The sequence below is a fragment of the Aulostomus chinensis genome, chromosome 13, assembly GCF_037954235.1.
Source record: "Aulostomus chinensis isolate RoL2024-O1b breed Wild chromosome 13, RoL_Achi_v1.0, whole genome shotgun sequence".
NCBI lineage: Eukaryota > Metazoa > Chordata > Actinopteri > Syngnathiformes > Aulostomidae > Aulostomus > Aulostomus chinensis.
Window position 1 is genome coordinate 10,040,315 of NC_141332.1, and position 15,356 is coordinate 10,055,670.

Genomic DNA, 15,356 nt, shown 5'->3' on the forward strand with positions numbered 1-15,356 from the left:
AAAAAAAAAAACGTGCATGATAATGTGAGCATGTCAGGATACTTAACCAGAATAAAGTATTTATAAATGTGATTACCTTTTTTAATGCAAGTCAGACGCCATATAGACCGTAGTGGCTCCTGAACCGACATGCAAGGGGGGGGACTTTGGCACTGCGCTGTGCATCCAAAATTCCACTAAACCCAGAGTAGGCATACCAAATTAAGGCAATGGGTAACACACTATGATTTTAGTGCTAAATGAGCCGATGTCAGTTTGTCTCTCGGAGGATCTTAAGGTCTAAAAACAAGCCGATGATGTTAAATTACCTCATTTGAGCCTGTAGGGGATGAAAATTGTGTGATGGGCAATATTGTTGCAAAGTGGCAGATTTAGTTTGCTTGGCTGCTTGCATTTCTGTTGCTGTCACGATAGTATATTTTCAGAACGCTTTCATCTTCAACGCCAAGCTGACATGCAAACTTTAAGCTGGGAGCAGAAATAATGATTTATTAAAATACCCCCCCCCCCCCACACACACACACACACACACACACACCCTCCAAGTCTCCATCTAAAGGTCAATATTACCATGCTATTGAGTTGAAAACAGAACATTATGATAATGTTGTTACCAGCCTTCGGCATCTGCACCAAAAGCTACACTAATTCAAGTGTGTTATTGAAAATTTGACAAAAGCATAATAATTCAAAACGCTGTGTAATTGTTTAATACATGCTGGTTTCATTAAGACTAGCTCAGTTAAGTGGCTGCTTTACAGCATATGGTCTGTTTGATTGGCGGTGCATGAACACACAGCAATTTGGCTCCTGAGACTTTTCAAGTTGCTGTGGAGGATCGGATTGAAAAACAAGTGTGCAGCTGCACACGCGTGTGAGTGTTGCTCCTCACTCGTTTGCTGTCTTGACCTCACGTAACCTGAGATCAGTAGAGTGTGACGAGCTATCCCCGAACACACTTAGTCAACCTTAAAAGGACTCAAACGCGGATTCATCACAACTGTTTGTTTAAAATCAATAACCTAATGTGTAAACTGACCGCACTGAATCAGATTCATAATAATAGCGGACCAGTGTGCACCAATTCACAGACTCTTGGATTGAAGCTGCTTTGCTATGAGAGGAAAATCAGTTGCTTTAGGGTTGCCATGGCAGCACACTCTGCACTCCAAACAGTACATCTGAGCTGAGAGAGACTCCAGTCATCTCACTCCGCAGCCTCTCCCGCTCTGTCATTCTGTGTGAGCGTCGATAGGGGCAACTACCCCGATAATAGGAGAAAATTGCCGTGACTGAGGGAAAGCTCTCATTACGTCTCATTGTAGTATACAGGCGAGCAGACGAATGCTTGACTCCTGCCACTCAAATCACTGGTGATAGTTACTGTTGTCCAGGTAGGTTTCCCACATGGCTGTGGCACTTGTGTATAATTCAAAGCAGGGGGGAAGACACTCTGCCGCAGCTTGATTACAGCAAAGTCCTCTGTGCTGCCGAAAACATATGTGCGCCTCTTTGTGACTGTGTTTAAATGCAGATTTGACATACGTCTCTAAGGGGATGGTATCTCTTTCTGTGTACAAAGAGTGATGTCCCAGTGATCCTCCAGGGGTCTGTGTGCGCATGGGTGTGTATGTGCTGCGCTAGTTTCTGTTAGCGAGAGTTCATGCATGTATGATCAAAAGTTGCCTTCATGCGATTTCCCGATAAATAAAACATAAGTGAACTAAACTGAACCATCTCTTCATGAATAAATCATTCTTGCCTATCAAGACTTCCTCAACAGCTTTGACAGCAACTCACTGACACAACAATTATGTAACGCCATCATGTGTAACCAGAATTCATTTCTTGTTGATAATGATAACAAAAACCAAATGGTCTCTCTGCCAGATCAGTAATTCTAATTCTCTTGATAACAGAAATATTCTTCCCAAAGCTTTGCTGCTTTACTCTGATCAAACAACTCACCGGGCAACATTATAGCTGTGATTTTAAAAATTCCTTTTCCATATTTAAGTCTTACTAACATATTAAGAGGCCATAATGTAGGCGGGGCACCCCACCTTAATTGCATTGGGCACATTCAAGATTACATTGGTTGCTCATTCTAAAGATAAAACAAAGTAAGATGACATATTGGGATCATTCTTACTGCCTGTGCAAGATCTCTAAATTATTTAGTCACGTATCACTGAATGAAAGACTTCCTCACATGAATGTATTTCATAAAATGTTGTCAACATGATCTATACTTTAGAATAAATAATACAGTAGAAAAATGTAGCTCACAAAGGAACTTCATATGAATTTAAGATCAGTAATTACAATTCATGGTGCGTTACACAAGGCAAACAGAGAATGTACGCAGAGCGTGTTCGGGAAATTTAGCCCCGACAGTTTACTTTCACAGCATCAAAATGAATCTAAATGAAATAGAAGTCAAAAATGTGTCTTTTAAACTTTTACGGTCCCAGAGGCGACCTCCTGTACCTCCTTGATGACCGAAAGGAAACTGCAACAATGATTCAACCGAGGAATAAACACAAAGATAGTTCGATTTCCATCCAAAAATGATATCATTTATAAATCCAGAACTCGGGGGTGTGGGGGGGTGGGGGAGTGCATTCAGGAGATGCACAACATGATCCAGAATAGGACAGTTCTAAACTGGTGCCTTCTGCATAGAAAGTTTTGCTCTTAAGAATTTATCAATGGACATTTTGGGACAGTTTTGCCCTTTTTTGTAGTACGTAGCCATAGGTGTCATTAGATTTAAAGTGAGTGTATAAAAATACATGTGGCTCCTCCTGCATTCTCGAGTACTAGAAAAGGAAAGAAAGAAAAGACTGAAAGAAAAGGAGGTCTATTCAAAATCTATACAAGTGAGTTTACTTCAGTTTGGTATGCGCACAGCCACATAATGAGCTCTGAGGGTCATGGTAATGTGGAGTGTGTTCCAGTTGTGCTGCTCTGATTGTCTGATGTCCTTTTGAGGTCAGCGAGCTTTGCATTTCATCTTCATATCATAATATTTATCATAAGTACATCACTTGATTAAAAAGGCTTTCCACCAATGGAAAGATTTGATGGTAAAATCTTGAAATACATATGCACAAAACAAATTTTAGCATTTCAAACCATTTCAAAACAATATCACTGACAACGCCATGTCATCAATGCCGCACAATTTTGCATGTGTAGATGTAGTTACACATTTTACAAATCACCATTTTTGACTGAATTGCTGCATTATTTTTCCATTCCTGGATAAACCAAGAGCATCAAGTCGAAGTGAGATGGAAACAATTGTTCCTTTCGTAATTGTCCTTCATAACCCAGAGTGCAAAAAGCTGCCAATGTAAAATATCCACATGATGGTGTGTTCAAGGACACCCGCATAGACTTTAAAGCTAGGGCTTTATATTCATACATATATTCCAGCAAGTTTTCCAACTCTTATGTAAGAAAAAGAAAATTCTAACTCCTCAGCATGAGCTGAAGGGGGAAACTCTCAATTTACCAGACAATTTCCTACATGTTCAGAAAACAAGATAATAGATACAAGGCGGGTAGAGGTGGACATCTCTCAGTCTACCAGATATCTTAATACATGTATGGTGTATTTGAATACATGTCAAAGAGCAAGTGGTGACCACCATGCAACATAATGCAATAGAACTGCGTCAGTCTTCTATTTTTATTCACCACCTATACTATCTTTCTACCACTGCAAGAAGGAATGCTGATAGGTTTACTAAAACAGTAACAGAAGAGACAGAAGGAGACATCATGGTGATGTAGAGAATGTTCTAATAGTGACAGGAGCGGGAGCGAGGGGGCAGCCATCATGTCACTCTGAGAGAGAGAGAGAGAGAGAGAGAGAGATGGAGAGAGAGAGAGAGAGATGGAGAGAGGAGCAGGGCAGGTGCAGGGAACAATGGAAGGAAGGAACAACAGCAGTTTGTTGATGCAAAAAAAAATGTATCATATCCAGATCTATCAATACGCTAAATGCCACATTAATTTCTTAGCTACAAGCTGTCTGAGAAGCTTTGACTCAGATTTCATGGTGAAACAGTGAAGACACAGATGATGATAATAGATGTTAAAATGGAGCCTTCATCAGAACGTGGCAGCTGTCAGAGTTTCCTACTTGTTAGATGCAGGGCAATTAAAAAACTCTACAGAAGAAAGACAGAGGACTCTCAGGTGACAAATACCAAATATGGTCACTAGGTGGCTCTATGTAGCAAATACAGGAAATGAAATATAGAAACATGAAAAAGGCATGATAGACAGTGCACTCAGAGCCTCAAAAGTAAGCAATTATTTTGTTATGATATTATGGTGTGAAAGAAATATGATTGGTATGTGATGTTACTGTGTGCGTGTGTGTGTGTGTGCGTGTGTGTGTGTGTGTGTGGTCCCACAGCTTTATGGGGACCCCTCACTTCTCTCTAGGTTTATGTTATGCTGGTCCACATGAAAGGGTAGAGTGTGAAGATGCTATTGGAAAAAAAAAGAGTGTTTTGAATAATAAGTCCATCTATCCATCCATTACTACCGCTTCTCCTGTTAAGGGTTCACTCCAAGAGTCTGTGAATTGATCCTATCCCAGCAGCCTTCGGGCGAGAGGCGGGGTTCACCCTGGACAGGTCACCAGTCCATCACAGGGCCAACACATAGAGACAGACAACCATTCACACTCACAGTCACACCTACGGTCAATTTAGAGTATCAATCAGCCTCGTCCCCTCTTGATGTCTTTGGACTGTGGGAGGAAGCTGGAGTACCAGAGAGAACCCACACAGGAACAGGGAGAACATGGAGACTCCACACAGAAAGATCCCGTGCTAGAGCCGGGGCTCGAACCCGGAACCTTCTTGCTATGAGGCGACAGTGCTATGAATAATATGCCTGTTAATCATTTAGTTGGCATATATTACATCTGGTAGAGGGAAAAGAGCTTGCCCCTCCCTCATTACCACCTCTAAGGGGCCCCTTCCTGGCCACCACCCCTGAGGGGTCCATGAACAAAGCCCTTCAGCCAAACTCAGGTGGAATTTCAGTAGCCAGCAGATCAGATTATGTGTGAACTTGGTGTCTTAGAGTTCTGTATATGTAAATGTGAATATGATCAAGGCACACATTTCAAACCCCTGAATAAATTAAAGGTGACCTCCCCCACCCCACCCCCAGTGCCTTCAGTATACTGCGAACTTGCCTTAAATCTGGCTTGAAATCTACACAACTGATCTTGATTCTGTATGGAACGCAGGCTACAAGGGAACCACATCGGTGTCAATTATATGCTTGTGTGTGTGTTTCATCTGCTCACACACAACAGCAAGCAGGTAGAACATCAGTGAAGCCATGGGATGATGGTGCTGAACCATTTAGAGACATGTGTCAAGGATGGAAACAGAGTGGACAAGAGGAGAGGAAGCAAGTAAATAGGTGGGTGGGTGGGTGGATGGATGGATGGGTGGAGGTGTGTGAGGGGAGGGGGATCTCTCTCAGTCCACCTGTCTGCAGTGATAAACACCAGGAAGACCCACCAGCATGGACTGGTGGCCTATGGGAGGGCTTGACTGACAGTGCTGACATTTAGAAAGAGCACAGTACACAAAGGCGTGGAGAGAATAAATAGCCGAGGCAGCAGAGTGTCTAATACACACACACACACGCACGCACGCACGCATGCACGCACGCACGCACGCACACACACACACGCAATCCGTATTAATGTATCACATAAATGTATTAAAGCATGTATAAAAACTCATAGTATGTGAGAAAACATACACACTGAGAAGAAAATTCAACATTCCTATTATGTAATCCAAAACATTGTTGTTCTGAGGCCTTTTCTCTGATTAGAAGGAGATGCATGAGAAAAGCTTCCTCTGAGCTCAACGCACCTCCAGAACATTGTGTTCTCACCTTTTCGTGACAAAAGCACGATGACGTGTGGCATGCAAGCACCTACACACAAGCAGCAGCATCAGAAACACAATGTCTCAGTGTCTGAATGTTAGCAAATTTTCAAGTCCTTGGACTTGAATTTGGACTGGTTGATCTTTAATTTCTATGGGAACTACTTTTTTGAGAATTTGTCTTTATTCTAGTATTGAGGAACTTTACAATTAAGATATTATGAATAAAAACAAAGGATTAGTTAAAGAAGAGACAAGACAGTAAATCGAGATGATCCAATAAAAACCAATAATCTATATGGAATGAAGCCTGATGAGTTCATTGATCTTAGATCATGGAAACCTCAAAGGGAATTACCACACTTACGCCACGGTCACTTAACACAGAAGAAAAAAATAAGACCATTCATTTTTTTCACAATCAAATCTAATATTCAAAATTTCTCATTTTCCCAAAGCCATAACTCTGTATCCAAGTTACAACCTGAAGGTTTGACTCCCACAGTTCCTTCCCGTAAGATTGGCATGCAAATAAAACATTGTTCCCAGCTCTATAGGATGGACTGCAGAGAGCAGCCGGCAGCAGGAGAGAGAATTCAGTCCAATCAGAGGCGCTGGGCTATTAGGAGGAAATGAATTAACATTCATTTAGCTAGCAGGATTCAAAATTTCTCATTCAGATTTTCTAGCTAACCACTTGTGTCACTGTCCTCAATTTAATATACAGATTTTCTTGAACATGTCATTGTACATGTGTAGCTGATAAGCAAGTCCCCCATGGGTTTGGAGTGAACACGTTGAGCTATAAATTGTTCCTTTACAGATCCTGGTTCAGAATGCTTTTTAACGGGAAGCCATTTTAATATTTTTACTTGTATTGTACTGTGCAATTATCATGGAGGACTGGTTGTCACGCTGATAAAATAAAACATTCAAAAGAAGAAAATGTTCCCTTGAAAGCATTTCTAGATTTAAAGCAAACAAACAAACAAAGTGTGTGGAAAAAGCCGGGCTGAATATGTGAGTGTTGCATTCGCTTTCATCTGATAAAGTACAAGCATGCCACGTCCTTCTAAATCTTGCAGAGGAGCTCGTAACATCAATATGCATGTCGTCGGTGTGTGAATATGTGGCGTGCAAACTAGAGCAACTAGGTCACCTAAATTTATAAGGGGAAGATGTTTCCTCTGGGGCAGTATTCAGTGGGGTGAAACATTCACTGTGTTGGTTTTCAAGACACCATGCAGAGGCAATCATGCTGATGCCTGCACATGCTAACCAGAACTCCTGGTTTTTTTCTACCTGTTGCCATGGTGTTTTCACCAAAGACTTAGGAACAAGGGACGGTGAGTCACCTTAGAAGAACGTTTGGAAGAAAGGCAAAATATATTTGACTGAAGCCCTCAGCGATACCTCCACTTAAAGCAGCCACCAAGAGACTCCTGCTGATAATAATTCCTGTCCTAGACTAAACCTGGATGAAAAAAACGTATGCACAGGCCAAAAGTCTTGACAAAACTGGCGAGAAAATATACAATTTCATATGCAAGAACAATATATTCTTACAAATATTTAAAGGTCTTCAATCAGCAGAGATCGTTTTCTCCCAAAAAAACGAATACATATATGTATGAACCCTCGCAAGACTACGTATGCGCGCGCGCGTGTGTGTGTGTGTGTGCGTGTGCGTGTGCGTGCATGCATGTAGAAACCACGGGGAACTGTTTGCGGAAGCAAGGTGACATTCAGTCTCTGTAAGACGTAGAAGCAAATCAATAGTTATTGCACATGTGTTCTCTGGCTGTTCGAGGGGAACACTTGACCATGAAGCACAGCCGAGTCTCCAGGCAAAAAATGGGAAATGTCAGGTAACGGCATGTGGGAGTCGGGATCCTGTACCTATATCATGTAGTACTGAGCACCTGCATGCGGACTTTTCTCCCTGGTGATATTTGTGTAAGGTAAGAGCAAAGTGAAATTACATTGTAAATGTCACAAAATGGAAGTGGGACTAATAAAATGGAGCGCTACACATTGCTGTGATTTCTTCAGCCATACAGGGAAGGTTGACTGAGCACCACTGCCGTTTCTCACCCTTCGAAACAAATTGTTCTGTTCATACCTGGAGGCCTCATAAAAAAACATCTGGCTCCTGCTGTTGGCTCTGCTTGGACGGTGTGGGTGTTGGCTTCTCACATTTCTTAAAGGAGAATGTCAAATTTCTGGCAAATATGCTCATTTGCCATCAACCCTTGGACCAAACAAGAGGACAGTCCCACAGAGACTGATTATCCATGTAAGACCCCGGCGTCCACAAAAGCTAATTTTCTATACTGCAGATGTGTAATTTTTGTGCCAAGGTTTTTTTTTTGTTGTTTTTGTTTTTGTACTTTGAGTGGCCAGCTCTTACATGGATAATCATTATCAGACAAACAGCGTTAACTGGAATGATGAGAGAAACCTGTGTCCCTGCTATATTTAGGTGGCTGTAACCTCACATGTAATAGGCATACCTAAGTTTCAGCATGAAAGAGAGCATACCCCTGAGGCCTCTACTTTTTAATATACTGTAACTGTGTAATTTTCAGGCAATTCGTAATGACTTCTCTATTCACAGAAAAGGGAAAAAGAAAAAGTAAATGCATGCAAATGTAGTATGTGAATGATATCGTTTTAAAGGTCAGATCAAGAATGTTGAATCCAGTTTCTTGTGTTTATATGCTTGTGAAAGGCATCTGAACATAGCCACAATCACAACATCTCTTATCATGGAGGCCTGCAGCCTCTTGAGAGTCAATGCTGGGGTCCGCAGTGTGAAAAAGTTTGGGAATGTTACGCCAAGTGCAGAGAAGTATTTATGAGGGGATGGAGGCATTTTCAAGTTTTCAGCATCTTATCTAACCCGTCTTAAAATAAATCCTTGCATCTACAGCATCAGCTTCTCCATCCTCACAACAAAGCTACATTACAGATACATAATGCATATCCACCACTACACATACATAATGAACACACAGCTTAATGTTTAAAGAGACAAGAAGCTCTGTGTCTTTCTGTGACCCAGCCTGTCTCCGCCGGTTCAGAGCTAACAGCGTTATACTGACATTATCGTCTCATCTCATCCTGCTAGTCCCTCTGGAAAGCTCAAAAAGTCGACCTCAGTGTCTCTAATTTCAGACACTTAATGAGATTTTTAATTGGTGACCTTTTGAGAATGGTTTCATACCACAGCACATGAGAGCACTCAAGGGGAACCAACACACTCAAGAGTGACACCAAGATCCTTCATGGGTCTTTCAGGGGTTGAATATTTACCATCATCCATTGGTAGATCAACAGATCAGTTGATTGATACAAACGACAGATGGATAGAAAAGGAAATGAAGGAGGATCTGGAGGAGTCAGGACCAGGTTTTGCAGGTTGAGAAGTTCTTGGCAAATCTGGTGACACGCAACTGAAAACATTGCAGTATGGCCACATCACGTCCATCTGCTGCGCCTCATCAAACTTTTATTGTTTTTCTCTACGAGACAAGTTTCAATAGAACAAAAAAGCTCAGCTGAGTAAAAGATGAACAGCATTTTAAAGTCACGGAATATATTTTATGGAGGTGGCAATGAGTGGCTTTTTGTGTATCAAAAACAACCAAGCAGACAGAGGGACTTTAAGTGTAATCGGTGGATTTGTGGTCTCTTACCGTGGTGAGATATCACAGCCCTGCTGCATGAAGGCCCCCAGCGAGAACCAAAGGGAGTTGAAGATACCAAACTCATTGGTCTGTTCTGGACTCTGCTGGCTGGTGTTCTGCTGTGTGTTCGTCTGGCCCTGCTGCAACCCGTTAGATGCGGACGCTTGAGTAGGACTCTGTGGCTCGCCTCCCTCCTCGTAGTCCTCAGCGTGCCACTCATATGGGCTGAATCGACTGACGAGGAACAGAACGACGCTGACGCCAATGTAGGCGAACACTATGCACATCCAAATCTCATAAGCGAGCGGGTCCAGGAATGAAAACACACCGGGTTTGGATTTAGTGGGTTTCTTGATCATGATGGAAATACCAAGGGACATGAAGGGTTTGGAGAAGTCGATGACTTCCTCACGGACCAAGGTGATGGTCAGAGGAGCCACAGCCACATCTGCTTTCTGAGGGACAGGAAAAGGCAGGCAGATTAAAATGAAAATGCATTCAGCGTATTCTAGCATTGCAATACAAGAGTGGAAATAATCCTGGGTTGTCTTTCACTGACTTTGACATATTTGCAACTTCCCTCTCCTGTCACCCTAAATTTTCCACTTACCCCATACACCAGTTCTCCCACCATGCCGTTCCACATCTTGGTTTCGGGGTCTCTGGCTCCGTATTTGCCATCTGCCACAATCTTCAGTTTGTACTGGTAGCCCACATGTTTGGCTATCTCAGCGGCCAGCTCAACAATATATCCCTCGTACTTTTCATTCCCAACATGCTGTTCATGGTTCTTCTTCAGCATCACATATGGAGACTCCTGTCAGACGCAGAAAAAATGTGAGTTTCTGTTTAATTTATTTGACATCAAGTGAAATCATGAGTAATTTCGCTGTTACTAAATGCAATACACATGCACTGTGACACTGTAACAAGTAGCTTGCATAACATCGGGACAGTTTGTCAGGGTAATTACAGCAAGACAGCATTATGGCTGATAATAAAGCCTTAGAATGTAGTTCAGACTCATGTTATTGTTCAAAAATTAGGGAGAGAAAGCATTTTATGCTTCATAGTAATTCATAAGCAATTTTGTCCCCTTTTTCATTGGAATTTCTTACAGGGTCCAAGATATAGTTGTTGCTCTGAAGGGAAGAAAAGATAATTATATGAAATTATGAGCTATTATTTTTGCATTGTTCCTTAAGGGTATGGTGTGTAATTCAAACACAAAAGCCTCTGAAGTGGGTGTTTATGATGATGTCACCACATTGAAAAAAAGGTGTTGGTAACACAGAAAAAGGTACTATACAGGTTTGTTAAAGTTAAGAAGATGTTCATACCGTGTGTGTGTGTGTGTGTGTGTGTGTGTGTGTGTGTGTGTGTGTGTGTGTGTGTGTGTGTGTGTGTGTGTGTGTGTGTTTGAGCCAAGCAACAAAACAGACAAGTCCACCTGGCTGACCTCTACTCTGGGGCCAGGCAGGTCCTCTAATTATATCATTCCAACATTTGTTCATTTCTTGAAATTATGGCTGACATGACACCTGGGGCTTTGCTTCACTCTTAGAAAAACTGTGTTATATTCCACAAATTCCACCAGTACTTCAGTATGTGGGCCACACACCCCACGAGCTGATGCGTTCCTGCTCCTGGCTAAGCTTGTGCTGAGCTGAGCAAATCCTGCCACCATATTTCATCAGGGTCTAAAGACTGGTGGGGGGTTCCCTCTGTGTGTTACAGTTATCTGGGTCCTCCTGCTCCTCACAGCTGAGGTAAATGCAATCATTGTCACACATGGAAACCCCCAGCTCACTGCTAGAGAAAGAACCCCCCCAGGGAGAGAGACCAGGGAAAGGTCTGGCATGCAGAACATTGACGGTTACATGCTTGAACTTGCAGATACAAGGATGGTTAGACACACATGTGTGTGCATCCACACACATGTAGACTTGAACAGAATTGAACACAAACACACACGGATGTCGTGCCGAAGGTCTTCCAAGTTTCAGTCTCATTAACCTTGAACACATCCTCTGAGGTCCAGCGTCATCCAACCATGTAAAATATATAACAGTCACACACTACATGCGTGCAAACACACACAATCAAAAAAGTTACATGTATCTATATTTTTTTTCCAGTTTAATCCTATGCCCAAGGGTTGATTGTTCAATTATAGCTTGATATATATAGAAAATATATCAAATATTTGCATCAAAATTGCTGTTGTTTGATGACTCGTCCAGTACTCTGGGTACTTATTTTGCATCCAGTGAAAATGTACCTACAGAATGACTCGTGTCATTACCAGAGTTTAATCCATTTGGTTGGATATAATTGGGAAAAGTCTACAAAAAAACCACGATTCAATTATTTATGCACATCCAAGTAAGCAGATGACTAACAAGGAGAAGCTAGCTCTGCTCTAGCTCTGATAATACAGACTGCTGTAGCTGTATAATGGTGGATACATTGATTTAATTTCACATAACCTGGACTAAATGACCTGTTTCCCAATCACAATGTCGTCCATTTGCTCTGTTCACATTCGTTAGCAGAAAGCTACCAAGTCCTTGCTCCCACCTCCCCTGAGACTCCTCTTTTTAAATGCTATCTGACTTAATCATTGTCACTTATGTTACCACTGGTGCCGAGTCTGTACCTCGGGGGTCTCTGCTGCTGCTGCTCTCCCTGCCTTTGGCTTTCCATGTATGCAGGTGGAAGGGCAGGGAAGTCCCAGAACAGAGTCATAGGAATCACACTTCATGACTGAACTGTGATTGGCTTCGCCATGGGTCAAATAGTAAAATGTACCAATTTAAACAACAGTTCCAGCTGACATGAGCAAAGATTATATTGCATGCAGGCAACCATTTTCTTATCAAATAAATAATCCAAAAGCTGCGCACAGTAACTAGATCATTAATAAGCAACTCCTACAATGCTGTAACAGATCTTTAATAGTCCAGTCACAACCTGTTTTGAATATTAAGTCAGGATCATAAGGGCACCAGCCCGAGTGTTCCATTAAACACAGTCTGCTTCACTCGCCCTGATCTCCTGCGCAGCCAGGCTTACGTGCGTGCTCCGGCTGGGACAGCATGGATTGGAGGGAAGCACAAACTTACACCTACATGTTGGCAAAACAACACGCTGCCTCAAGCGACAGCTCAGTAAGCACAAAAGTTATAAGGTGTAAAAAGTCCACTGCTACCCTACAGTCTAATAACTGTTCCCATCTTATCTCTTCTCTTAAGGTTCCAAGACAGAGAACCAATTTATCTTCCTGCAAAAGGGGACACTGATAGGAGATTATGTCAGAGAGAGTTATTTTGGGTGTGCAGGAGACTGCAACCTTCGGGTTAAATGAGAATTTTCATGAGAGCACTTTTTTAGATGCAAATGCACTATGTGGTAGCATTTAAAAATTCTACCCCACATCACATATATTAATTACTGCCCCGTGTCATTTTGTTTCAAATACACATTCAGTGTCTCTAGAGGTCCTTGCTGGCCCGTTCTTTATGCTGCATTAACTCCATTTCAGCAGTGTTTGGACATTGACAAATTGTTTGTGCATTTTGGGAGTCTGCTACCTTGTTCAGACACTCACTGCTATCCCAGGAGTCACATAAGATGAACAGAGAAGCGGCCATTTTCGTTTGCGACGCATTAAATTAAATCCAGAATAAAACAAACTTGGTGGACAAGGTTGCTCTTTTGTTAAATTAGTTTAACCGATTATATTTGAAGTTAGGGTTTGTCTAGGTACTAAAGTACTCATTATGGCTTTGCATTGCAATATGTGGGAGATATAAGTGTATATTAATTAAAGCTTTCCCTGTCTGGTGCTGGTGTTTACCACCCTTATGTTCGACATGTAGCAGTACTATCAAGTGATTATCACTCGAAATGTCATTTGTGTTCGGCTGTTTTCCTGCTGATGCTACACGATACTTGGATGAAAGAAAATGGCACGGATTGGAGGGTTGCTTTTCCTGTTCAATGATGTCTATATCGGCTCCGCCCAGAATACATCAAATAAGTGAATTTTTTTTCAGTGATATTTCACCCAAAAAGTGGAATTTGTCTTTCAGTTACTCCATATTACTGTGGGTGTCTTGAATTCATTAAAACATCCCCCCGCATGATCTTGAAGATAATTGAGGCCTACAGTCATTAAAACTCTATAAAAGGGTCATTAATAAATTCTCAAACACATCATACAGTAAAATTCGCATCTTCTTTATCCAGCCTTATGCTCAATAGTTCACATAAACTTTGAACTGAGCTAAAAACTAAGAAACTAAGATTCAAGCTCATGAGACGCAGTATGTTATTTCCAAATTCTGGAATCACCAAAATGTTATGTGTGGGATTTTTGCATGAAGTGTTTCTTTAAGGGCATCAATAGATACCCTCAGAGTGGGGAGCAGCTGCACATCTTGCTAGATTAGTTATACTACATGCCTGCAGTGATGCCCTGAGTTAAAAAAAAAATTAAAACGCCAGCTGTACAAAACAACCACTGCTGGGCTCAAGACGTCTTTAGACAGAAGCTATATTCCCTGGTATTAGGTTTTTGACATGTTTCCATCTCTGCGCACAGACTGTGCCTGCAAATATATACTTCAGTCTTTATTACTCCTTTGTATAGCAACCAACTAGGTATTGACAGCTATGTTCCTAACTTTCAAGAAAATGTCATGGTAACCTTGCTGCCAGATGAGCCTCCGTTATATAGGCCAGGCATGCCTGATGGTGATATCTATGAGCCAAATAAAGAACATGGGAAGGGAGAGAAATGAAGGACACAGACACTTGACAGCCTCAGAACATCTCTGATGCTGGTAATGGGTTTCTTGCGATAAAAAAACTATGTGGCTGTGTGGACGTGTTGCCCTTGTGTTCCCTTCTAAATGTGCAGTAAATATGTATTTTTTTAGGTCTGCAAGGCATCACTCTACCCACATGCCAGTGCCCCCCCCCCCCCCCAAACAGATGAAATTGCCTCTGATTTTGATTCTGACCAGGCACCAGTCAGACGGAGAGAATTTGGCACACAGAGGAGATTGGGAAGGGAAGGAAGAAGAGAAAGATACAATCACAGATGTCAGCTGAATTCTTTCAGGTGCCTGAACCCTCAGGAACTCCATCATAAAAGAAAATGAAAAAAAAAAGCCACCCTGTCTCACGCTATCTCATTTCTCCCACCCCTGAATTCTCCCACCTTTCTATTTCACACAGACTCACCAAAATTGTGGTAACAATGTAAGTGCGGTTCTGAAGGCCGTAGGTTTCATTGCTACCTCTCATGAAACTGGCGGTGGTCACGTACTTCTCATCTTCGTTCCAGTAGCCGACCTATAGAGAGGAAGAGGAGGAGGAATCATAAATTGGACCTTTATCTGGCATATTGATCGCCATGAATGAAGTGAAATGAGCTACATCTAAACATGCTCCCGTGTAAATTACCTTCTTAGGTCCAGATGGGGCCAGTTCCATTACGCTAACAGTGTAGTTGGTTCTGCGACCTTTCTCATTGAACTGAATGTGGCCAGTCAATCCGTCAATACGGACCTGTAATGGAGATATTAAATCAATAACTGAAAGATGTGTCCACAGGAAGGGTGAGTAACGGCTGCCGTGATGCTTTATATTCTACAGGCTGTTTCTCTTTTTCTTTGAGCAACCATTTACATGTTGCCCTGACACGCGATGCATGTTAAGCATA

At 41.9% G+C, this 15,356-nt stretch overlaps 1 protein-coding gene across 3 annotated transcripts in view; it reads right to left on the reverse strand.

The window, feature by feature from the left end:
- The window catches only part of gria1a (glutamate receptor, ionotropic, AMPA 1a), a 69,621-nt gene that overhangs the window by 23,068 nt on the left and 31,197 nt on the right, over nucleotides 1-15,356 (reverse strand). For all 3 annotated transcript variants that reach the window (XM_086223083.1, XM_086223082.1, XM_086223084.1), the window contains exons 8-11: nucleotides 15,098-15,202; nucleotides 14,876-14,986; nucleotides 10,236-10,442; nucleotides 9,635-10,080 (exon numbers count right to left, since the gene is read on the reverse strand). In XM_086223083.1, the coding sequence (XP_086079209.1) occupies nucleotides 9,635-10,080; nucleotides 10,236-10,442; nucleotides 14,876-14,986; nucleotides 15,098-15,202 (869 nt within the window). The remainder of the gene's footprint in view (nucleotides 1-9,634; nucleotides 10,081-10,235; nucleotides 10,443-14,875; nucleotides 14,987-15,097; nucleotides 15,203-15,356) is intronic.